This window comes from Colias philodice, chromosome 28, assembly GCF_061535455.1.
Source record: "Colias philodice isolate Cphi_HAF_F1 chromosome 28, ilColPhil1 Martin Lab GWU primary, whole genome shotgun sequence".
NCBI classification, from domain to species: domain Eukaryota; kingdom Metazoa; phylum Arthropoda; class Insecta; order Lepidoptera; family Pieridae; genus Colias; species Colias philodice.
This window is the reverse complement of record NC_143113.1, coordinates 216,475-240,969: the sequence shown is the minus strand read 5'-3', so window position 1 is coordinate 240,969 and position 24,495 is coordinate 216,475. Positions and strand designations below refer to the sequence as shown.

At 33.5% G+C, this 24,495-nt stretch overlaps 2 protein-coding genes across 8 annotated transcripts in view; both read right to left on the bottom strand.

Annotated features, from left to right (window-relative positions):
- Positions 1-12,872, bottom strand: part of rhea (Talin_middle and talin-RS domain-containing protein rhea) — a 110,179-nt gene extending 97,307 nt beyond the window's left edge. For 2 of the 7 annotated variants that reach the window (XM_089712417.1, XM_089712418.1), the window contains exons 1-2: positions 12,537-12,863; positions 1,683-1,820 (exon numbers count right to left, since the gene is read on the bottom strand). The gene's annotated coding sequence lies outside the window, so the exon portion shown is untranslated. Of the gene's footprint in view, positions 1-1,682; positions 1,821-12,536 lie in introns of all 7 variants that reach the window. The other 5 variants (XM_089712415.1, XM_089712416.1, XM_089712421.1 and 2 more) reach the window with 4 other exon arrangements.
- A 999-nt stretch (positions 12,873-13,871) lies between these two features.
- LOC149476124 (kallikrein-5-like) lies at positions 13,872-14,859 on the bottom strand. The gene has a single exon (XM_089712433.1). It carries the CDS (start codon positions 14,718-14,720, stop codon positions 13,872-13,874), a length of 849 nt encoding a protein of 282 aa, XP_089568559.1. The 5' UTR covers positions 14,721-14,859.
- Positions 14,860-24,495: the final 9,636 nt, after the last annotated feature.

Sequence of the window (24,495 nt, the reverse complement as noted above, 5' to 3'; positions counted from 1 at the left end):
GATATAATTGTGCCATTTGTTAAGAAAACATTCGATAATTCGACATGATAATAATACAAGAAACATAATATACGGAAAATTATATAGGGGTAATGGCAAGGGATGACAAACGTCGTTGATTATTATATAATTCATCGACTTAATTAGATAAATACATATAAACACACAAATACTGCATTTATAATAATTAATCAAACAGATAATGTTAAATACTAAATTGGCACAGCTCCATTCATAAACGAAATAGTTAATTAAGGAAATTAAGATAGTATTTTAAACAACTTCAATAACTTCTTTATCTGTAAGGACAAATATCAACGAAATAAAATATAGCCCTTGTTTCTTCCTAATAATGTTATTAGTGAAAAAATCATTAAAATCGGCCCATACATTTCGAGCCTATTCAATACAAACAAAAAAATCGTTCCTCTTTATAATATTAGTGTAAATAATTATTTATATTTTAACTAGGGGATGATCCCTATCTGAACTTAGTACGACACAATTTAAACATTACTTTGACAAGCAATTTGCGCAAACACTATCACATCACATGGATGCACTTGAGATAGTGTCATGAGGAATTAATTTTGATAATATTTATCTTTCATTTGGATACGGTTCGCAATTATAATCATCAGTCGGTTCATCTTAACATTTATTTACATACCTAATCTATATGCATTGATGGAGATCGTTCTGCGATAAATTTTCCAAACTCAACCATTTATTCAACTAGACTTCGTTTTGAAGCGCTTTTGAATTGTCACTGAAGTTATATTTTACCACAAAAAGCTTTGATATATGCATTATACATTATGTAAGCTACATGGATGAGTTAATTTAATTATGTGCCTTTTAATTCAACATGTAACAACAGATCAAGTGACAATCTTGTAGTGACTAAGGAACATTACAATATTTCTAAACTAGCTTACCGCCCGCGGCTTCGCCCGCTTTGTCTAAAACCTAATAAATTATATACTAAAACCTTCCTCTTGAATCACTCTATCTATTAAAAAAACCGTATCAAAATCCGTTGCGTAGTTTCAAAGATTTAAGCGTACAAAGGGACATAGGGACATAGGGACAGTGAAAGCGACTTTGTTTTATACTATGTAGTGATTATGTTATATTATAGTGATATTGGTTACCTACTATCATTTATTGCGATTTCACTATGCATACCGAATGACATACTTACATCTATATGTGCAGTTTTGACAAACGGTCCCAAATTTTTCATCATTTACATTTTCCTAAGCTTTTCTCAGCTCACGTGGTGCCCCTTGGTTTTTTAAGCAACACCATAGTTCACTCTAAGCACAAAACATCCTGCTGTGATGTAAAATCGTTCGTGCCATGACGTCAACGTGACTTCTTATTGAAAAAAAATATTTTTTAAATCTCTGTTTTTACACGTTTTTAGTTGCAGTAGAGTTGATGTCCGTATTTTTGTTTGTCACCTCAAAACTTTCGAATGCCTATACCGATTTTGATGCTACTTTTTTTTAGATAGTGCTCCATTTTCACCAAATTTGATCTTATTTTTGACATCTCAAAGCCGGTTAAGTTTATTATTAAATGAAATGCTCAACTGCGCTTATGTTTTGCATGAGCATATTTTTTACTTTAAATATTATTAGGTATAATTACTTTAATTAATTTTAATAAATACTCACTTAATAATTTCGGAATTCGTTAGTTTCGTTCGTTAGTGTTCTTCTTCTCTTCTCTTCTATTCTACTTGTAGGCACTCTTTACTCTTAAGGCACTCTGTTTGGCGTGTTTGTATGTCCGTCTATTTCACATCTCAATACCTGGAACAAATTTAAAATTTCATTTAGTGATCGGTGACGTAATGTAACGTAATGTAATGCGAAATTAGTAGAGCTAAAAGATTAAATTATCGATTTTATTGATGTCTATAATAAAGTTTAATTTTTGTTAATTTAAGATTGGAGCTAAGACCTGAAAATCAGCTGAGCCGAAATCGATTGCCTTGCAAATTTTTTCGCGTAGGTACTTATAGTGTGATCTGATACATATTTAAATTTTTAATTACTCAGTTGATTATTATTTGTATCATTTCCGTAGAACATATCCTGTTAAAGGTGGTTGGTTATTACTTATTAGTTATCTATAAACCTAACTATCAGGTAAGTATTTCAAGCTGTAATCGTCATCACATGCTTACGTTTCCACATCATAGAATACATCCACATTCAACTCATATTTTATTATCAACATCACCCTATATAGGTACATCAAACCAATTCCACCTCTTTCCCAATTTTAACATCCCGGTATCACCTATAACTTTAAACACTCGCACAGCCAGCAGGCGCCGATCTCCCCGGGGCGGCGCCGCGCCGTCCGGGCGCCGGGCCCCGCCGCCGCGGAGCCATTTATGTAACCCGGGAAAACATATCCGTCCCGGGAAAGCGGGCTTGTTTGTCCGCAATGATAAGTAACTAGTTTTTCGCGGCTTGTCTAAAACCTAATCACTTCTGTTTCACTACATAGTATAAAACAAAGTCGCATTCTCTGTCCCTATGTATGCTTATTGCGTTTTTTTGTAATAGATAGAGTGATTCAAGAGGAAGGTATACAATTTATAAGGTTTTCGACAAAGCGGGCAAAACCTTCCTCGAGAATCACTATCTATTAAAAAAAACGCATCAAAATCCGTTGCGTAGTTTTAAAGTAAGCATACATAGGGACTTTATCTTATGCTATGTAGTGGTGAGTGTATATTAGTAGGCATACCTACCAAATAAGAACTAATTTGTGTCATCTATGAAATTCACTAATTAACCGCCTACTTACTCGGCTTTCTTGTTAATCCGGGACAAACATCGAATATTGATAGGTATTTTATTTATAGTTTTTCTTATGTTTTGAATTTATAAAGTGATAAATACTTCTATACTTACATAAAAAAATTAGTAGGTAGTTAATTCGTCTAATTTGTTTTTTCTCGTTAGTAAAATAATCTATCTTTAAGGTCTTTGAAGGCCTTAATTTTATGTACCTATTAAGCAAAAATAAATTTATAAATTCAAAATAAACGTTAAAATTGAAAAGTGTATGTTTGTTTTTAGCACAAAAATTGAATAGGGACTTTTAAACGCGATTTATTCATTACCGAACACATTGCAATTTGCAGCGAGCGCGCTGCGTTGTCAAGGAATAAACTGACCTGTCACAAATAAAACGCGATTTAAATCCGTCAATACTCAAAATTCAAATGACCAATCATATGAGCAGCATAAAAACTGTGCTAACAATTAAATGTGCACACGCCGTGCACATAAACACATTCAATACAAACTTAATGTTAAATAATTCATGTCGCGTAAACCGGTTACATTGTCATGCGCAAGAGTCGGTGTGGCACGCGTGTAGTGCAGTTTTAACTTATTTTTTTTTGCACACTAGTGGTGCGCCCCTGCTTTTCCCGTCGTACATTACATAGCCAATGATATTATTAGTAAAAAAGTGTAGATAAGTTATACACTCGTTTATAGTTGTGCACTCTGGGAGTGGTACTTTAAAATGTGGCTAATTGGTCACATTTTGAATCAGTTGTTTCTCTTCCGCTCGCGATAGTTGAATCATGTCATCTTCTACTTATAATTTGTGTAAAAAGTTATTGAGATACCTAATATTAATTTTTGGTGACCATTTTGGTTTTGTTCTTTTACAATTCTTCGAAATTGTAATTACGTAAATATTATGATGGTTGTTTGTAAATAAATTACAGAGTTATGTTGCAAATAAATAATAGCACGAAAGTCAAATATTTGCCTATAATTGTGAGAACTGAGAGGCCGAAATGGTCAAGGCATAAGCGGGGGCGCGGGTTTGAATTCCGTCATTATTATTACGTCACACCGCCCAAAATTGTACTCACCGTCGATTGTTCTAGTAAAATATACAACTTCTTTTACTACCTTCACTTTACTTACTTACTTTAACTCGGACAAAGTCGCGGGCATCTCCTAGTCTTGGAAAATCATCCTTTCAGTCATAAGAGATTAAAAAAATAAGGGCATGTTTATGTAGTAGTAAAATAAAATATGAGGGCAATGTCGAAACGGACCATCAAACAATGTGCATACAACCTAATTATCTTATCTACTTTTCGAAATAAGTGAGAAACAATTACTCTTGTAACTTAGTGAAATGATAGGCTGTTTGGTGATTGATGCTAATATAATTGTTATGAACCTTTACCTACTGTTTACAAATATTTCTTATTATTAGACACAAAAATATACTTTCGCCATAAAAATAAAACATCTATATCTATGAAAGTAGGTATGTTTCGGGGAACTTCATTGTTGTAATTGTAATAGTTTAAAAATTAAAATGAATAAATCATTCATGTGGGTCCAAATATAATTCCAAAAATGGCTAAGTATGCTTATACTATGAAAAGTCGAACTACGATTTTTCAACGTTAACTTACATGAACCAAAATTGTTGCAACTAAATAAGGATATTGTATCTTCAGTTCGTAATAAATTATCTACCTGGCGAACATATCCACGGCTTGAAACTAGCACATACATTGATTAGCACTCATTCCATCATGCAACACGCATCAGTTACGTCAAGTAGTCCAAAAACTTTACGCCTAATTCGGACACAAGGGCGAAACAACCAAAAAACCATAAAACAATAATCATACAGCAGAATTCATGAACGTTCCCAAACATTATTATCAGGAGGACGTTATGAAAGAAAAGCTTATGAAAAATGCGCCAAAAAATGAAAATTAACGGCTATTAAAAATTCATTCGTTTGATAATTTGCGCAAAGACAGGACGTCTGCCGGCCATATCGCTTATAAGCAATCTCTGTCAGACAACCTTTTGAATCGGGATAAAAATTACTCATAATCCTACTAATACCATAAATGCGAAAGTTTGTATGTTTGTTACTGATTCACGCAAAACTGCAGAATTTTCATGAAATTTGGCACACCCATAGGGAGTAACTTGGATTAACACATATGTACATAATGCTAAAGTATTAGTTATTGATATCCGGTGATAATCGTCCCAATTTCAAAGAATTGAGCTTTCCACATCGATACTTTACCAAGTATTTGGTACCTTACACCGTGGGCGCGCCCTCACGACTCCCACGTAGGGCTTAGAAAGTTGTCACTTGCTGTTTCACACCCATTATAGCCCTGATCTTTTTAGTTTGTATAATATATATGTTGTTTTCTTTAGGGATTTTTATACTATCTACAGACAATATACGGATAGTTTTTCAGAAGCTTCGTCTGGTTAAATATTCTGTACAACGAATCGAAACAGCAAGCAAATATGTTTTTATTGCTTAAAAAGAGGGTAGATCAAGAAGGAATTCTTAATACATATATATGTACTTGTAAAAGAATATTTATTTGCTCATGAGTGACATGACGTCATCAACCTTAGGTCCAATTATATAATTTATCATTATCAAATTATCAATATTATCTCGTAAACAATGTCCTTCCTAAATCCGTTTTACTTTAATTTACAAAAAACATAAAATCGATTATGCACTATTACCAAATAAGCTTGTTTTTACAAGCCTTTTTACTAGATACAAATCGCGGCTAGCCATGTCAATGCAACGTCCGTGACATACAAACAGATATGGAAGATATACAAACAGATAAACAAATATGGTAAAAAAAATGTTTGGAAAAAATAACCGTATGTAAATATAAAATAACCATTCCTTCTCATATCCTAGGTACCTACATGATTTTTATTTTTTAGATGGTTGCATATAAAAAAAAGACGTGGCACTCGGGGACTGCCGCGGTAAAGCTATCGCATAGCATGCCTTCAAGCCACACCTCCGTGCCCGTCGGAGTGGGGAGCGTGAGGTTTTTTTCGTTACGGAATTTCTCGATTCGGTCCCCGCGCTCAAGGCCCGCGATAGAAGCTATGCAATAGCTTAAAAAATATGTTTTTACTAGAAGTGGTAAGAAATCAAAGGCATGAATATATACAGAAAACAATACGCATGGACCATCTAGAATCTGTCCTTGGTGGAACGACTGTCCACCATATAAAGACATGAGGAATGAAGATTCATTAATTAATTCAATCAAGTCATTGATCTATCAATTAGAGCTAGAATATTATTGTGTTGGATATATCAAAAGAATACACTAGTAATATAAATCTGAATACTGTTTGAACGCGCTAATTTCAGGAACTATTGGACCGATTTTAAAAATTCTTTCACCGTTGGATATGTACGTGATCTCAAAGTTCCATCTTTATATAATAGTAGCTGCTCCGCGCGGTTTCACCCCCGTGGCTTCACTTCTGTTGGTCGTAGCGTGATGGTCTATAGCCTATAGCCTTCCTCGATAAATGAGCTATCTAACACCAAAATAATTTTTCAAATCGGACTAGTAGTTCCCGAGATTAGCGCGTTCAAACAAACAAAGTCTTCAGCTTTATAATATTAGTATAGATGTTACCTACAGGCACAGAATACTCAATACATAGTAGCTAACGCAACGACAGGCAAAGCCGGAGATAATATAAAGACTCAAAATTCGAGGATAGAAAAATTTACCCGAGGAATTAACGCATTTAATTTTTGTTATTTTTTTTATTATATCAGAATCTCTATTCTTGTTCCAGTCTAATTTTTAAGTTTCCTTTCCCTGTGTTTTCTCCGCAAATTGAATTATTCTCATTATTGAATCGCAGTATGAACATGACAGCAATAATAATCAATGGTGACACATCCCACTACGAAACAAACATACAATAATTAACAATCCAATAATAATACACAAAACAGTACTACTACGTCATCTCATCTCCATTGACTACTTGCTGACCCATTAAGGTAGCCTTGGGGATTGACTCATTTACCGCTTCATATCAAACGAGTATGTGCAACCTCGTTTTCCTTAAAAAATTGTGAATGTGTTTTAATTTAGCTCAATAAATCTATACTAATATTATAAAGCTGAAGAGTTTGTTTGTTAGAACGCGCTAATCTCAGGAACTACTGGTCCGATTTGAAAAATTGTTTCGGTTTTAGATAGCTCATTTATCGAGGAAGGCTACAGGCTATAGGTATATCTTCACGATACGACCAACAGGAGTGGAGCCACGCGGGTGTAACCGCGGAGCGCAGCTAGTAAGAAATATAGTTCAATTCATGAAATTATTGTTTTGTCACCGATCCTTGATAAGTGTACAAAGTTTGAATTGTATCTGTCCGTTTAATGTGGGTCAAAATCGAGTCTAAAGGAGTCGGTTACATACAAACATACAAACATTCACTCAGGAATAATGCTCTCTCCGTTTCACGTCTTTTTCGTAAGTACATACCTAGATGTTTTTTATTCAAATTCAAACAAAAATCAAATCTTTTACTTTTAAGGGCTGATTTTTCAATCCTTGGTTAAAACTTATTCGTCGAATAATGTATAAAACTACCATTTTAAAAACGTATTCTAATTGCCCGTATTTGACAGTTTACGTGACATCTTAATATTATCGTGTAACACTTTATTGGACGGATAAGTTTTATCCAAGCATTGAAAAATCGGCCCTAAAAATAATACTTGCATCACAAGTCAAGATAAATTACTTCGACCTTTGCGCACCTATTCTAAATAGCGAAGAAGATACCGGAAGTCAATCTAGCTGTAGCATAATTAAACCTGCAACATTGCCACCGACAGGAACCGAACACCGTTACTTTCGCGAATTGTTGATGCTCAGAACCTGATGTTAACAACGTTAGTTATACATATAGGCAATATGCATGTGGTTTGCTTGGTGACCCTTTTCATATAGGAGGACCATTAATTAACATTTAACATAGTAGGTATTAGACGTAACTTTTGATTTAATATTTTTGTGGATGAATAGTTGCCAATGTAGTCGTTATTATTTCATGTCTGAACATGCTTTTAAGTAGGTACCTACCTATCCGATGAACAGATCGTTATCGATACGTGTTCCCAAACATAAATCTATGCCCATTGAATCCGCATTCAAGATATAGGAAGAATATCTATTATCGTAATGAAGTTAGTTAAATACTGAAAAATTGAGAATTGGACCTCTCGATCAGTCATCACGCAAAGACCAATAGCAGTGAAGCAATGCGGGTAAAACTGCCGAGCACAGTTTTTTCTATAATCATTTCAAACCCCATACGTTATCCTCATGTGAATTTTTTACAATTTACGTTATTCCATAGTCCATACTTACATCGAATCGATAACCACCGCTTTTGTCGGTTTATCACTCAAGCCTTTCATATGAGTATGAGTTTGTTCAAAAACTGCTGACCAAGGCAGTTTGTAACATATAGCGATCGCGATATTGCTAAAAACAGTGGCTTTGAGAAAATCAGGTCAAGTGCAACCGCGTGTCAGACATAGTGATGTTATAAGATGTTTTCTTAGTAATAGCGTATTAAACGCAATTCGTCATTGAGAGAAGTGTATGCGCAAAACCGATTTCGATGAAATTATTCATAGCGTTTATAAATAACTATTCATTTTCATTAAAATATAATTATTTGTGCTTATTTTATGTTAAAACTAGCTGTGCCCCGCGGTTTTACCCGCATCGCTCCGCTCCTGTTGGTCTAGCGTGCTGCGTGATGATATAAGCCTATACGTGATGATATAATACTATAGCCTTCCTCGATAAATGGGCTATCTAACACCGAAAAAATTTTTCAAATCGGACCCATAGTTCATGAGATTAGCGCGTTCAAACAAACAAACAAATTCTTCAGCTTTATAATATTAAGTTTCAATTAAAAGGCAGGTCACTTTTAAACAAGAAAAGTTTACCGCCGTTTCTCAGAAGCCTTCCGAACTGGTGGTTAAGTTACGTAATGTGATGTAAGACATAATACGCAATGCAGATTACTTATAGGCTTTTAATTTATTTTGTAGCAAAGTTAGTTCCAATAAAATGAACCATTTTTACATTTACCAAATGCCGTACTTACAATTTGCTAATAACTTAATCTTAATACTCAATAGGTGTACCTATTGCGTCTAACCTATTTAGGGATGTATCCCTGGGGTATTCAACATATTGTTATAACCTGCAGATAGCCTATATTTCACAGATCTTTACAAAAATATAGACGTGTCTGTGCTTTGTAAAACGACGACATAGCTACATATTTTCTTTACTAAACCTGTCAATACTTAAATTTCGTATGTTAGGCAGCAACAAGGCTCGTAAGTCTTAATAATACCACAGGCTCTCCTTCATATCCTTAATAATATAATCTCCTTGCTTTTACTCAAATAATAAGATGAACAGCATCCCAACACGCTTCCATCACGGAACTTGTGAAATTAGGATTCTAAATATAGTTCCGACGGTAGTTTATAGTTTTACTGTGTTCTACATACACCGGTGTTGCCTTTGTCGAAACTGATACAAAACTGTTTGTACTATAGAAATTAAAGACTAACGGATTTTAAACGCGATTTATTCATTACTAGCTTTCCGCCTGCGGCTTCGCCCGCGTTTTCAAAGAAAAACCCGCATAGTTCCCGTTCCCGTGGGATTTCCGGGATAAAACCTAGCCTCTGTTACTCGTGGATAATGTAGCTTTCGAATGGTGAAAGAATTTTTAAAATCGGTCCAGTAGTTTATGAGCCTATTCATTACAATCAAACAAACAAACAAACAAAGTTTTCCTCTTTATAATACCTATTAGTGTAGACTAGCTTCAAAGGAAAATCCCGCATAGTTCCCGTTCCCGTGCGATTTCCAGTATAAAACCTATCCTATGTGTTAATCCAAGCTATCCTCTATATGTGTGCTAAATTTCATTGTAATCGGTTCAGTAGTATTTACGTGAAAGAGTAACAAACACACACACACATCCTCACAGACTTTCGCATTTATAATATTAGTAGGATACCTACCATTTTCAATATGTACCTAGAGAAAAAACCATATTTAACTACATTCTCTACAAAGATGTAACAACCAATTATGGTAAAGTCATTGAATTATACTATCAACAAACGCTGACCATGTTGGGTCTGCGTTGGTGTACATAGCAAAATAATGTGTTAATAATCTTACTTACTACTTAGCTATTATCTTTACTATCTGTAAACTGTTTGATTAAGCTAATCTCAACAACTACTGATTTCAAATTGTAACATGTTTTTGTGTTGGTTCGTCCATCTATTGTGGAAGGCTATAGGTTATATACGGTGATAATAATATGATCGATCGCAGGTAGGTGTAACTGTGTATTATGAATAACACAGTATAAAATCATTATTGACACAATAAACAGTAAAATCCATAATTCTTATATATAAAAATGAATCACAAAATGTGTTGGTAAGCGCATAACTCGAGAACGGCTGAACCGATTTCGATAATTCTTTTTTTATTATATTCCTTGAAGTACGAGGATGGTTTTTATGTAGAGAAAACGTAAATATGTACCACGGGCGAAGCCGGGGCGGACCGCTAGTATTATAATAAAACATAGTGTATCAGGCATATAGAAAACTAGCTATTCCCTGCAGTTTTACCCGTAGTGCTCTGCTCCTGTTATGTTGGTATTGCCTTCCTCAATAAATAGGCTATCTATAACCGAAAGAATTTTTCAAATCGGATCAGTAGTTCCTGAGATTAGCACGTTCAAATAAACAAACAAAATCTTCAAATTTATAATATTAGTATAGATGTGTTCTAAAATTGTTATGCATTCTACATTACAATACAATTAATAATCCATAACAATTTTTAATAGTTTCACATTGCATCCTGTATATTATCAACTTAAATAGGTTGAATTTTATTTATAAATAAAATAAAATTAACGAAATACCAATAAGGTCAGATGTATCTGACCTTATTGGTACCTAGATGATACAATTTTAACAACAGTTTCTACCAAACACATCAATAGATATTTAATAGTTATTATACCATATTATTTATATACCATATTCTCTAAAGAGATTATGTTTGTGCCAGTTTAATTTAATTTATAATGAATTGTATTATTGTAACTAGTAAATATAAATAAATGAAAATAAATTTGGCAAATGTTGTGCCAGGTGATCCTTGTCCCTTAGGAGTATAAAACATAGTTTAGTATTATATTTACCTAAATAGTTTAGTATTATATTTACCTAAACAGAAAAATTCATAGAAATTGGTCAAGTTTTCCGGAGGAGTTTTGTAAAAAATACTGTTCCGGGTTGTTTTTTTATAAAATGAATACATTAGAACAATTTTTTGTTTTATAGTTGTTCAATAGGTGCATTATGTCATTTTTTAACCTTGTTGATCAATAGAAGGAAAACGTAAACATGATGATGTAAGTAAATGATCTTGAAATTTTAGTTTCTACGATATGAGTTTAAGTTGAATTTATTAATTCTTATTTCTTGGAAAGATGTTAAATATTGTGAATTTGCAAATAATTTTCAGTAAATAATGAAATTTTAGAAACTAGCTATGTACCTTGACCGCCTCCTCGGTACAGTGGTTGACGCGTGAGCGTAGAACCAAGGGGTCCTGGGTTCGATTCCCGGTGGAGACGAAAAAAAAATGTCTCGGTCTGGCAGGACACAGAAGGCTGATCACCTACTTGTCCCTAAAGAAAAATCGATCAGTGAAACAGATGTATGAATAATGCATCTGCCCCCTACCCCACTTCGGGGACACGGGACTTCACTTTTTTTTTTTTTATGTACCTTAGTAATTGCTAATTATATACCTCTTTCCATATAGAAATTTAGTTCCACTTTATACAATTGGGATACCTTTAATTTGGTCTAGAATCATATGTTATACAATATTATTTCATAATGGATAAGGCAATTTATCTTCTAAACGTTTAATTGAATTACCAGCGGCACCCATTCCAACGTAACACCTAAATTTACTTTAGCCTTTTTAAAGTTCGTTTTTCTACAACTGGTGCTATTTAGAAATCTGATGTCATTACTATATGGGTTTATGTAGGCGCTAGCAAGGCCATGACAAATTTAGTTATTGTTTAAACGAATTACTTGGATAAATTAACTTTTACAACAATTTATGGCAATTTTATCACAACTAAATGCAAGTAAAATGCGAAAGCTCCAATTAATATTCAATTTGTATAATGTCAACAATAAAAATTATTTAATCGACAGGAAATCGATGAATGAGAAATGTACCAAAATTGTTTCCCACGCCCAAAACTCCATATAAAACTGAAATAATGTCGAATCCAAGTTCCATACAGCTTTCGATCGATATATTTATACGAAATCCTGAAAGCTCCATACAAGATGGCGGGAATATAACCCGACCAAATGAAGTAGAACGGGAATAAGTGGAACGGCAACGCTAATGACCCGACCTAAATTTGGACGGGTTATACGTCTGATCAGACAGATGTATGGATTCTTATTTCGTACTCGATTTATATAAACATATGAACATTATTAATATCTCTACGCATTACTTTTGTCGTTATCTTCATTTACTTACCGTTTCCGTAGTTGTTTGGGACTTTTAAAACCACAAAACACTTAATTTTTAACACAAGCACTCACACGCCCTTCAGTATGTAACAACATCACGAGAACACTGCGCCCTCTAGCGCAGAGTTAATTCGAAATATTCTTCACCTGACGCTAAGTTCACACCAGTGTTAATTGAATTTTGCTGGTTAATTAACACTCTGTTTATAATAATGCGTGTATTTCATTAAATTTGTGCATAATAGATAAGGGAATGCGTACTCGGATGGAATATGTTTTAATTCATGAAGCGCATAGCTTCAATTTAGCCGCGGTTGCCACATTAGAACAGAAGTATTGATTTTGTCCAACGCAGCTGATTCATTGTGGCCGTACGTAATCAAGAGAGCGAATTCGCGCAATTTTGTAATACGAGAGAACGTCTGAGTCATCATTATTTTTGCTCTATTTTAGACAATAACAAGCTAAACGGGTAGAATTTACTCGCATACCTAAATTAAGCGCGAATTAAAAATGCTGATTGAATTGAATTGATTGAATCTGATTAAAATTTTTAAATTGGAATTTAATATTTATCTATCTAGTTAAGTAAATTGTTTTAAATGGTTATGAACTGAAAAATAACAATATCTAGTAAACTAGACGGATGTAGACACCTTCGTTTTCACGCAAAAATCAAATCAAACCATCACCACTCACAAGGACTGAATGTAGGTGTGTAGATAAGTTTTATAAACAGTCCTTAAAAAATCTCAAACTTTTTAATTGTGTCATAGCTAGGATGTAGCTAGGTATAACATTTAAATAAAAATCGCGCTTAAGTACCTCTGTATCTCTATAACTACTTATAAATGTTTCCACATGGAGGGACTTGATAGATGATACGATTTTAACTGTTAATGATAATTCAAATATCAGTATAATGCATAGCATGCCTATACGGTATACCCTTTATTAACGATACAAAATCATTCAAAATACTAAATTATTACGAATTACGAAAACGATATCATCAAATTTAATATTTCCTTCCTATTTGGTCGTACAAGCAGACTTGGCACGTATCTTGCTATGACAATTCGGGCAGGCGCATTAAATCAACAGCTTTATGAATGCGGATATCAACTGGATATACCGCCTGTAGGGAATAATCTGTGGGAATAATATTATAGTGGAATTAATTTTTTTTGCAATTTTTCTAATAATTTGATGCTGGCTCTATTATTTTAACGTAGCTTTTAGTCATATGCGGTACCGGTAGTTATTACTTCATAAATGCATGTATTGCTAAGTAATAAAATAAAACTTTTAACAAAAAACAATATATTTTACATAAGAAAAATCATCCATAAAACGTAGTATGCGTCAACTTCAAAACCCAAGTAGCGAAATACGAAACATTTGTAAATATTGCTAATTTAACTTCACAATCCCGCGGCTTGAGAGCCAGCACACCCGCCAACTTATCCCCTGTGTACAAAGGTCCGAATTCATGTACGAAACAATCTTCATAATCAGACATGTCTACACATATTAAGCTCTCATCTATTTGTACACCAAAGCTCTCATAACATCGGCTGTTGGGCGCGAATTTCAATTCGAAACTGTCAAAATCGTTTATCAAATAAACGCGCCTGTCCATTGTAGATACAGTTTTCCAAATGCTTGCATCAAAATGCAAAACCTGCCTTTCGTCGAACGTGGACGAGCGTAGTGTGGTAGGTAATTCTATATTGAATTTAGCAACTGCTATATCATACATGGGCATCGTGTTATTCGGGTTAAATTTTTCGTGTATCCTCCAGTACAAAATTGGGTATGACGCACTGATGTTTCTCGCGAAGTCGTGGAGTAAGAGCACTCTATGCGTCGCGCCCTTTTTTCTGCAATGCGCAGAAGTTACGATCCATTTTACGAGGACGACGCTTGCAAAACAGGCGAATGACCATTGTGATGACGTATTCCTGGCAATAGCAGCCACGTATGGATACCTTTCTGCTATAGACACACTGCTATTATCATTTAGAGAGATAACAGCTATGGATTTAGCGACATGGTACACTCCAGCGCCTGGCAAATAGTCCCGTTTTCTCTCTTCCACGGTTATTTCTGTTGCAAATTTGACCATAACGCACACAGCCATGATGGCAACTAATACGATTGCTGTTAAGATAATACATGCTGCTTTCATGTTCTATTTTGTGGGATGGTTTCATGCAAGATGCAAGTTGTACATTTCTTGTGATTGACATATTTGTGGCAATGATAAGTTGATATTGATTAGGAATTGCTCTATCTCTATGGTAAGCCGTAAGGTTACATTCAAACTCAAAACTCAAACATTTATTTATTCAATTAGACTTCTTATAAAAGCACTTTTGAATCGTCATAACTCACTAACTAGTGTCTCAGTGGCAACCTGCATAAACTTTAAATGAAAAGGAATTTCTATTCTCTACAAATTCATTGTAGATATTAAATAAGATTTGCCTGAAAAATAATCAGATTTTTTAAACATTTAGGAACTTATCAACTACATTCTACTGATTCTACTGAACACAGTACATATTAACTATTTTCGTGGTAAGATCAAGTACCTATTAAAAAAACAACAGTAGTACAAGTACAGATTCCAGAAAAATAACGTATACCTACAGCAAAATATTATTATCCTGTAGGCTGTAGTAATGGACCAAACGTCCTAATATTTAAGATTTCAATCATATCTACTACTAGCGGTCCGCCCCGGCTTCGCCCGTGGTATCTACATGTTTAAATTATCCTATCTCTCAAGGTGGATCGACCTGCACATGGTGTGCGAATTTTATTATAATCGGTTTAGTGGTTTAGGAGTCCATTGAGGACAAACATTGTGCCACGAGATTTATATATATGTATATTAAGATAATATGTAGATAAGAGAATTCCTTAATACGCATTGATTATTTCAAAAATGCAAATACAATTCAATCCTCGGCCAAAGTATGGTATGTGTCACATGACAACTAAACTTAGGGCTGTGAGAGCTTTGCAAAATATTGACCTCTCCATTGATTTGCTAAGTGACTATCGGCTTATCGACCTTGATTTAAAAGTACTGGATGAGACTAACATAAATTAAAGCTGGAATGAAAATACGCGTATTTACAGAAACTAAGTACCTATCTATGTACTACACGTGTACTCTATTAAAGTTTTAGTCATTTGCTGTGTTGATAAAATTTTTGTTTAGCATTATAAGTTCAAAATGAAAAATTTTAATATTGAATTTTAAAGAAGTGAAGTAGTTACATAACTAAATTGTGTATTGTTTTTGTTGTATTTTTTAATTAAAAAAAATAGACTTTTATAAGAGTGTCTGTTCGTTGAACAGCTTTACCAAGGATAATAATTTGAGGGAGGTAAATAATAGTCAATAGAGCTAAAGCAAAAAAAAATGGGATTACATTAAGAAGTGTAAAAGTTACCATATTTTATCTCTTCCAGTACTCTACATCAATAACAAAAGAAAGGGATTGACTGTATTTGTAAAGATTTGTTCACCACGCTACGTCGACGAGGGCCCCAGCTCCTAAATGATATTTATGACAACCACGACTATGTTACATGGTGCGTGGATTCTTTTAGACGATTACTTCAATGGGGGAATGAATATTATTCATATTTGTGAAAATTTTAGTTTTGTTTTTGGAATGTGCAATTTTTGTATGCTTCGGTGACCTCACTCCCGTGTTCAAATAAATCGCATGTAGGTAGCATATTATTCTAATGAATAAATAACTTTTAAATTTGTTTGAACACTTTTCAGTTAATCTTTTTTACTTACCTATCTAAAAATCTTTTTCAATATTTCTCTTATCGTAAGAAGTAGGTAGGTAAGAAACTACAATGTTTCGCTAAAATCAAAGTTAGCAATCGACCCTCCGCGAATAAATATATTTTATATAAATTATATTATCTACAGAACAATAAAAACATGTTACGATTGGGGTTGCTATCTCTATCTGTTTCGATATTTTTAGGGAGATAAGTGCTAGAGTGCGAAACAACTTGGCAAAAGTTTTTAGTTTTAGTTGTTTTTCTGTAGAATTCCACATTTAAGTTTTTAAGGTAGTCTGGAAGAAATAGCTACGTAACGATAAGATCGCCTTTTGTGCATGTTTGTCTTATTATTAATATTTGTTAGGTAGGTACTTATATGTGAGCTATCATTATTTACTTAATTAGGTAGTACGAAATTTATTCGCTTGCCGATGTTTGAATATCTGTCTCTATGTATGGTGAGATCTTTAAAACAAGTAACAACTAACAACACAATGGATTTTTATGCGAGTGTTTCTCTATGAAACTTTTAGTATATATGTATTATATTTTTTACGGAAAAAAATACTTAGGTACTAAACTGTCATTTTGAAACGAGAAACTTCATTATTCTTGTAAAATAAAGAATAGCAATTAAATATTATTATTTTTCTTTGTACGTCTGACTCATAAGTTATCTAATTATCAAAACAACCCCTTCCTAAACTAAACTAAATTATATTTTTTAACTGATTTATCTTCTAAACCCATTAGAGTTTCCACTTCATATTTCACCGCTATTTGGCTGTGATTGCTGTTAATTCATTAGTGCGATGTAACAGGGGTGTTTATAGTTATGAATAATATTTTTATTACTGTAGGGGAGGATCCCGGTTTGCGATTTTCGTGACGATTTATGAAATACTTTGGGGATGTGATTGGCTAGAATTAAGTCGAAGTGTTTTGTTTTTTCTTGTGTTTTATTACTATAGAGTTAGTAAATAAAGCATTTTAACGGATTTTTAAAGCGAACCTCACATGACAACCTTTTATTTAAAGACTAGCGACCCGCCCCGGCTTCGCACGGGTGCAATGCTGATACTAAATACACTACAGAAAAATTGTGAACGTTGTATAGGTATAAAAATATAGCGGCCCGCTCCGGCCTCCGGCATCGCACGGGTATAAAATACATAGCCGGGCGGCCGCAAACGCTACGTCCTGCAATTTTTAAATCTGTAATATCTTCGAAAATATTCACGTAAATCATACGGTGTAAAGGGCCATATAGATCTATATTAAATGAACAATGTATCCATGGTATTTAATTGGTTAAGGATTAATGCTGTATTGGTTAAAATCGCTTCGAAAATTAGCCATTATTTGTCGTAAAAAGTAAATGACAAAAAAAAGTTATTGTGGGTTATCCATAAGAGATAGACATATACCATCGCGGACTTTTCTGTAGACCTTTTCAATGTGTATAATACTTAGTACATTATTTTGATAAAACTCGTAGGGTTCAGCCTGCGTTTGCAATGTAAGCGGAATAAATGTAATTTTTTACGACATCACATTAGAAACCTCAAAAATAACAGTACTTCTCCACTACTTAATGGATCTTATTATACATATAAACCTTCCTCTTGAATCACTCTATCTATTAAAAAAAACCGCATCAAAATCCGTTGCGTAGTTTCAAAGATCTAAGCGTACAAAGGGACATAGGGACAGGGAAAGCGACTTTGTTTTATACTATGTAGTGATAGTGATAGTGATAGTGATGATGATTCACAGCTGTTGACTGACATTTTAAATCTGAACGTGAAAATGTATTTTATTTTCTTAAATTTGGTCCAAATTCTATCCTTTTATATTATTAGTATAAATATTTATTGTAACGTTGATCTATCTTAACTATAATGAAAATGTAACAGGTCAAATTCAGTCCATTTTTGGTTAAATGAAAATTTAACAAAAAAAAAAAAATATCGAGCACTTATTGAAAAATAATTTTAAAAGTTATTATTTAATGATGTAACTACGTTTTAACAAACCATAGTGCTCTAAATAAAAAAAAAGATACCGCCTAAATATACTATGCTGAGCACATCGACAAAGCAAATCTTTCTGACTAAAATGATTCTACAGGGTGTCCCACTGTTGGTATACTAAGCTCAAAGGAGGTTATAGTTTTGCATACGCTGAGTACGTAAAAAAACCCTTAAATATAAAATTCCAGACGCATTGTTTTTTTCAAATAGATGAATTCTTAAAACTCTATGTTGTACACCCATAACAAGAAACCCGCCCAACTTTGCCACTAGCACGTGAGCAATCGTTTAAGATTATGTTTTCATAGCCACATGCTCACATAAGAGAAGCGGTATATGCCGGCTGCGCGAAGCTAGAGAAGAAAACATGGATTTTCAGGAAAAATTTAGCAAAACATTTTTGACGTAATTTTGTTGTTTAAGTACCTATTTTTTACGTGATTTGCGTACCTATGCAAAACTACAAGTCCCTTCGCGCTTAGTATACCAATAGTCGGACACCCTGTATATTATTATGCAAAAATCTCTATAAGTATGAAAGCACTTTGAACTGTGACAAACAAACAGGAATGGTGTTATGCACTTAGCGTAATGAATAACATGTTGTGTAATCCGGTTATGCTCGGATTTTCTGCTGCTAATATGAAAATATGAAGATTAATTTTGTTTCTTTTCATTTTTTCATTCAACTTCATTATGGTTTATGAAGAAAATAAGTTGGTGGTGTTATAAGTACCTATGTTCTTTATTTTTACAGTATATGTAGGTAAATAAATATCTAATTCATAATTCTTTATTTATTAATTATTATAAACATTTAGGTAACATGGTACATATAAAGATGTTACATTTATAACACTACTTTACAACACTTTTTTTAAATATTGGCGCGCTTTTCACCATAAATTATAGATATTATGTCAAATGTCAAACTTTAAGAGGTGCCGAAACTAAATTATAATTGAAGCCTAAGTAGTAGGTAACTACCTATATTGTAAAATATCGTAAAATAAATACCTAATACTTAGATTAAGGATTGGTCTCCGCGCGCGCGGTACGACCCAACAAACAATTATGCGTTGGTTGCAGGCTATTTTAATGTTTAAGGTACTACTATTGATTTATAATGGATTCAGTTATCACTAAAGGTGGTTCAGTACACTTATTAAATAAGTTCAGCTCTTCAAGTTGCATTACAACTGTAAATAACGAATCACAATTTCCTTAGTAGTTAGTGTAGTATCAGTGGCTGCGTATATACTTAAGACGTTAAAGCTTGTTTCTGCTTACAACGTTAAAACCTGTTGAAAGATCTTCATTAACTCTCTTTAACTCTTATTGCTACAAATCTGCTAAAACGGAGTTGCTTTTAGATCATAATGCTAGCTCTTCACTCTCGTCGAGGCTAGGCGAGGGAACGCGAGCACGAGAGTGTAGTCGGAGCCCTCGCGTCACATCGCCGTGCCTCGTCTCGCCTCGTCTGGTCTCCGCCTGGAGTCGGTTTTTTGGGCGCGAGTCAAAGGACGCGAGGCGCGAGAGCAGACGAGGCGAGATGCGGCGTCCACATTCTCGCGTTCAGTCAATCAGTATGCCACAAGACTTTTCGTTATCAATCAATATTTCGTTATCCACCATCGCCTTCTTCTCCAATGCTAACTAACTTTATAAAGTGTGATATACTTTAAAAAAATACTTTTATTGTAGTGATTAATTTTAATAAATTTTAATATAATTGTAATTGAATAAAATTTGCAATTTTAATAATAATTATTTGAATTCTGTATATAATTAATTACTCATTAAATTTTTATTATATCATATTTTTTATAATTTGACGAATATAATTGTAATTTTAAATTTGTAATTGTAATACTTTTTTGGTTTACCTATATAATTAATTTTATTAAATTTCTTTAATTTTTTTTTAAACTAATATTTAAATTAATAAATTGACGAATTGTAATCGTAATTAACATTTTGAACGCTGTAATTTCCTATAATTAGATGTGCAGAAGATCATGTACTTGGATTAGATGTAACGAATGGAATCTGTATCCTCTGTCGGAAATTCTAAAATAAATAAATAAATAAATAAAATTAATATACGCAAAGACGCATAGAGTTGCGGCTATTGTCACTTCGAGCACGTCCATTATGCTCGCGACACAGAGAGAACTGAACAAAGGCGAGAGTGAAGATGGATACAACCTCGTGTTGTCTCGCCTTGCTTAACCTCGCTAAACCTCGCCTCGCCTAACCTCGACGAGAGTGAAGAGCTAGCGTAAGACTTTATTTCAACTTCAGTAACGTTAGCGGTTCTGCAAGGGAGTTAATTAAGAGTGTAGCAAAGAGTACTATAATAATACGGCAGAGTGTAGTAACACCAAACTCTACATACGTTGTATAACCCTTATATACAGTTTATGCCTGTTATACTAAAGGCAATCATAGGTTAAATAGTTACAGTGGTTTTGTACGATCCTTATATAAAAGGTTTTGGTGTAAGATAAATTACTTGTAACTCTGTAAAAACACCATTAAATGTTTCGAACGCTTAAAGAGTTTATGCATAACCTAACCTCAAATTCTGAAAACATTTATCGAACTGAGCTCGTGACAATATTTTTGTGTATCTTTTGTGTTTGTGAATGTATGAACTGTAAGCTGAGCATTTTCTTTAAAATGAAACCTGCGCCTGGGGTGACTTGAAGATTAGGGGTTTCATTACTTTGTAAGGAACCCTAATCCAAACATGTATAAATAAAGCTAAAATCAGTATTTTAGTCTCCACAGCAAGTAAATGTCTTAGATAAGTGTATAATTCCTCTCTTATATCAACCCAAGACCGTATAATAGGTACTCTTTACCACCGGCGTTGTAGTTCATCAAGTGTCATAATTGATTTAAGGGAAGACTGTAACTTTAAGAAAAAATCGCCATTTTGCATTGAGTTACATGTACTACGTACTAGAGAGGACATCGCTACTACACTTTTTTTAACATGAGTTAGAGTCAATCGTCTCAAACTCAATTTTTTTTTGTAACATTGATTGGTTTTAATTGATAAGCTTATTCATATTATTTAATAAGATAAACAATATTTATTTGTTACATTGATTGGTTTTAATTTATAAGTAATAAGAGGCAGAATATTATCTACAAAGTGGCTTACTCACTAGCCGCCCCGCGCTGCCGCGCTTGTCGCACAGATTTTGTTCGTGGTGCCCTCTCTAGTAATAATACCTCAATGCCATTTTGATTACTTTCTGTAAACATAACCTAAAAATTTATTGGTACAAAATCACTTTCTTATAACGATATATTTACATTTTTCTAATTATTTTACTTAGTTTTATGTATATAATCACTAATAAAACCTAGCAACACTTGAAAATGACGTTTAAAACTATTTTAGGTTATTTGCATTTTCAAATGTTATCCTTTTATTCCTCTAATTCATAATTTTTTGAGGGCGCGTTAAAATTGAGATGAGAAACACGATACACTATCACAGTAAACTGGCAAGCGCACTAATAATTAACTTAATACTTCAAAAATACTTTAAATCCACATCATACATTTTGTGATGAGAATATTGCAATGTTGGCATACTGTCGGCAGATAAACGAAGCACTCATTTGGACAAATAATAACTTAATAAATTAATAGAATTCTTTTTACTTTAAAGCTTTTACAATCTTGTAGTATATGAGTGAGGGTAGATAAAAATAATTTGGAAAATCCAAAAGTGCACGCCTCATAATTTTGTTTTAATAAATATTTATTAATTATTATTTTTGTTTATTTAATAACAATTAAACCACATCGAATCAGACCCTGAAAAATGAAAGGGTTCTATTCCTGAGCATACTCAAGCGTAAGAGAAAAAAAAAGACTCGAATAGTAAAGTATTTCGGTCGCTATCGTGTTAACAAGAAAAAGGATCCGCACATACAGACACACGGACGTCCAAGACAGAACTTTTTTAAACTGTTTTTTAACTAGTTTAAATAACAAAAATGACATCAAAAATATCATGAACGTTAAAAATAGTGTTTTTTCTTAATATGTGTGTGTATGTATTATCTTACAAGTGCAATGTATGATACATAAAGACATTTTAAGTTTGAAAAATCAGATGTTTTGCGCGAAGTGACAGTAGTACCCACCTCAACGCTTCGCTTATGAGGCGTGCAATAATGTCACCGATCGTGTGTCAGTTAACTCAGTTTGTTGTGTCAAATAAAAGTGATTGCATCATCCTTGTGTTTTAATATAAATTAAGCCTCAAATACCATAAATCTGATTTTGACACAGAAAACTTTTCAAATGACTTATAAGGTATCAACGTACCGGTCTTAGTTCTAACTAACACCACTATAGATATGTTATATAACTCTAGGTTTCAACTTAACTCCATTCTAAAGGCGCTATAAAGTTTCAAACTAAAATTGACGTTCTTGTAACACCTCTTACACACTTCAACTAAAGGCTTTGTAGAACCACTATATAGGGCTTCATACAGGCTTAGCCTGCAAAATTTTGTGCCAAAATCGAGGGTATAAAGGTGTTATTACACTCTATAACTCTCTTATAAGAAATACGCTACCTATTAAATATCTAAGTAGAACCGAAATACATGTCTAATAAAGCTTGTCTTAACGCATAATTGTTTGTTGGGGACGTACGACGACAATCCTTAATCTAAGACCTAATAATAGAGGATTGAGGAAGATTATACCTACTGTGATTGTCTTGACTTGTTTTCAGGTACCTAAAGTTTTTCTAATAGTGTTATAATTAGACATCGGATTATATATGCACTAACAAAATGCCAAAATATGCATGCAAATATGCACTAAAAAAAGGCCGAAATATGCACTAAAAACTACTGATAAGCCTAAAATATGCACAATATAGTTGGGTCGGCTAAGATCGGACGTATTTGCCGAAAATTTTATACGTACTGTATTTTTTATTTTATTTCTCATGATTCGATGTCGTTTTTCTGTTGCGGTCAAGTGTCAACTGTAAATTGATGACAAAAAAATATTGTTTAACCCCTAATTTTTTGGTTTGCGTAGATGCTATCTATCTAAGCAAATTAAGAGCCTAAAAAGTAGACTTTTTTCGACTTACCATAGTGAAGAAAATAACAGTTCGGCCGAAGATCGGACTATGTAGTATCTTCACTTCTATGCGTTTAATAATAAAGTTCACATTAGGAAACCATCTGGACTTACGTCCATACATTGAGCATCAATGATTGGGTCAGGAAATTCCTCAAAAAATTGGACAAAGAAGTTTGCCTGGCCGGCCGCAAAGTGAAGAGAGGGGCAGAACAAAATGGCGGATCTAGTAGTGTTGGCAGCAGTAGAGAATATTGCCTAGTTTGCAAGTTATTCCATGCATCCGATCTTATGTCACATCCGATCTTAGGCGACCCAACCTTATACAAAATCAAAAAACTTATATGCAAATATGCAAATGCATATAATCCGATGTCTAGTTATAACAAATGTAGTATTAACTACTTACTAACATGTGATGTGTTGAAAAACTCGATACAAGTTTATTTTTTTACCGTTAAGAAGTATAAATCTTGTCATAACTTTTCGTCTGTTATAAGTACTTACCTAAATTGAATAATAGTGGATTTGAATAGCTGTGGACTGTGGTTTTATCCGCCGGTGAAACCGCGGGGCAAAGCAAGTATTTCTATATGTAACAGACACAAGAAATGCGACTCATCCCGGACCCCACATATAAATCAAAGTTACATTTAGTTTTATCTGCCATCATCCCTCTATTGGAAATAAATTGAGATACATTACACGAGTTTACAATATATTGATACTAGCTTTCCGCCCGCGGCTTGGCTCGCTCTCTCTAAAACTTAAGAAATTATATACTAAAACTTTCCTTGAGAATCACTTTAACTATTAAAAAAACCGCATCAAAATCCGTTGCGTTGTTTTAAAGATTTAAGCGTACAAAGGGATATAGGGACAGAGAAAGCGACTTTGTTTTATAGGTACTAAGTACCTATATAGTGATATCTAAATATGTAACATGCATATGTAACATGGCTTTGTCTGTATATTACATAAT

Bases quoted from the DNA above. Each gene is read 5' to 3' on its own strand.
- LOC149476124 (XM_089712433.1), bottom strand. From the start codon at position 14,720: ATGAAAGCAGCATGTATTATCTTAACAGCAATCGTATTAGTTGCCATC.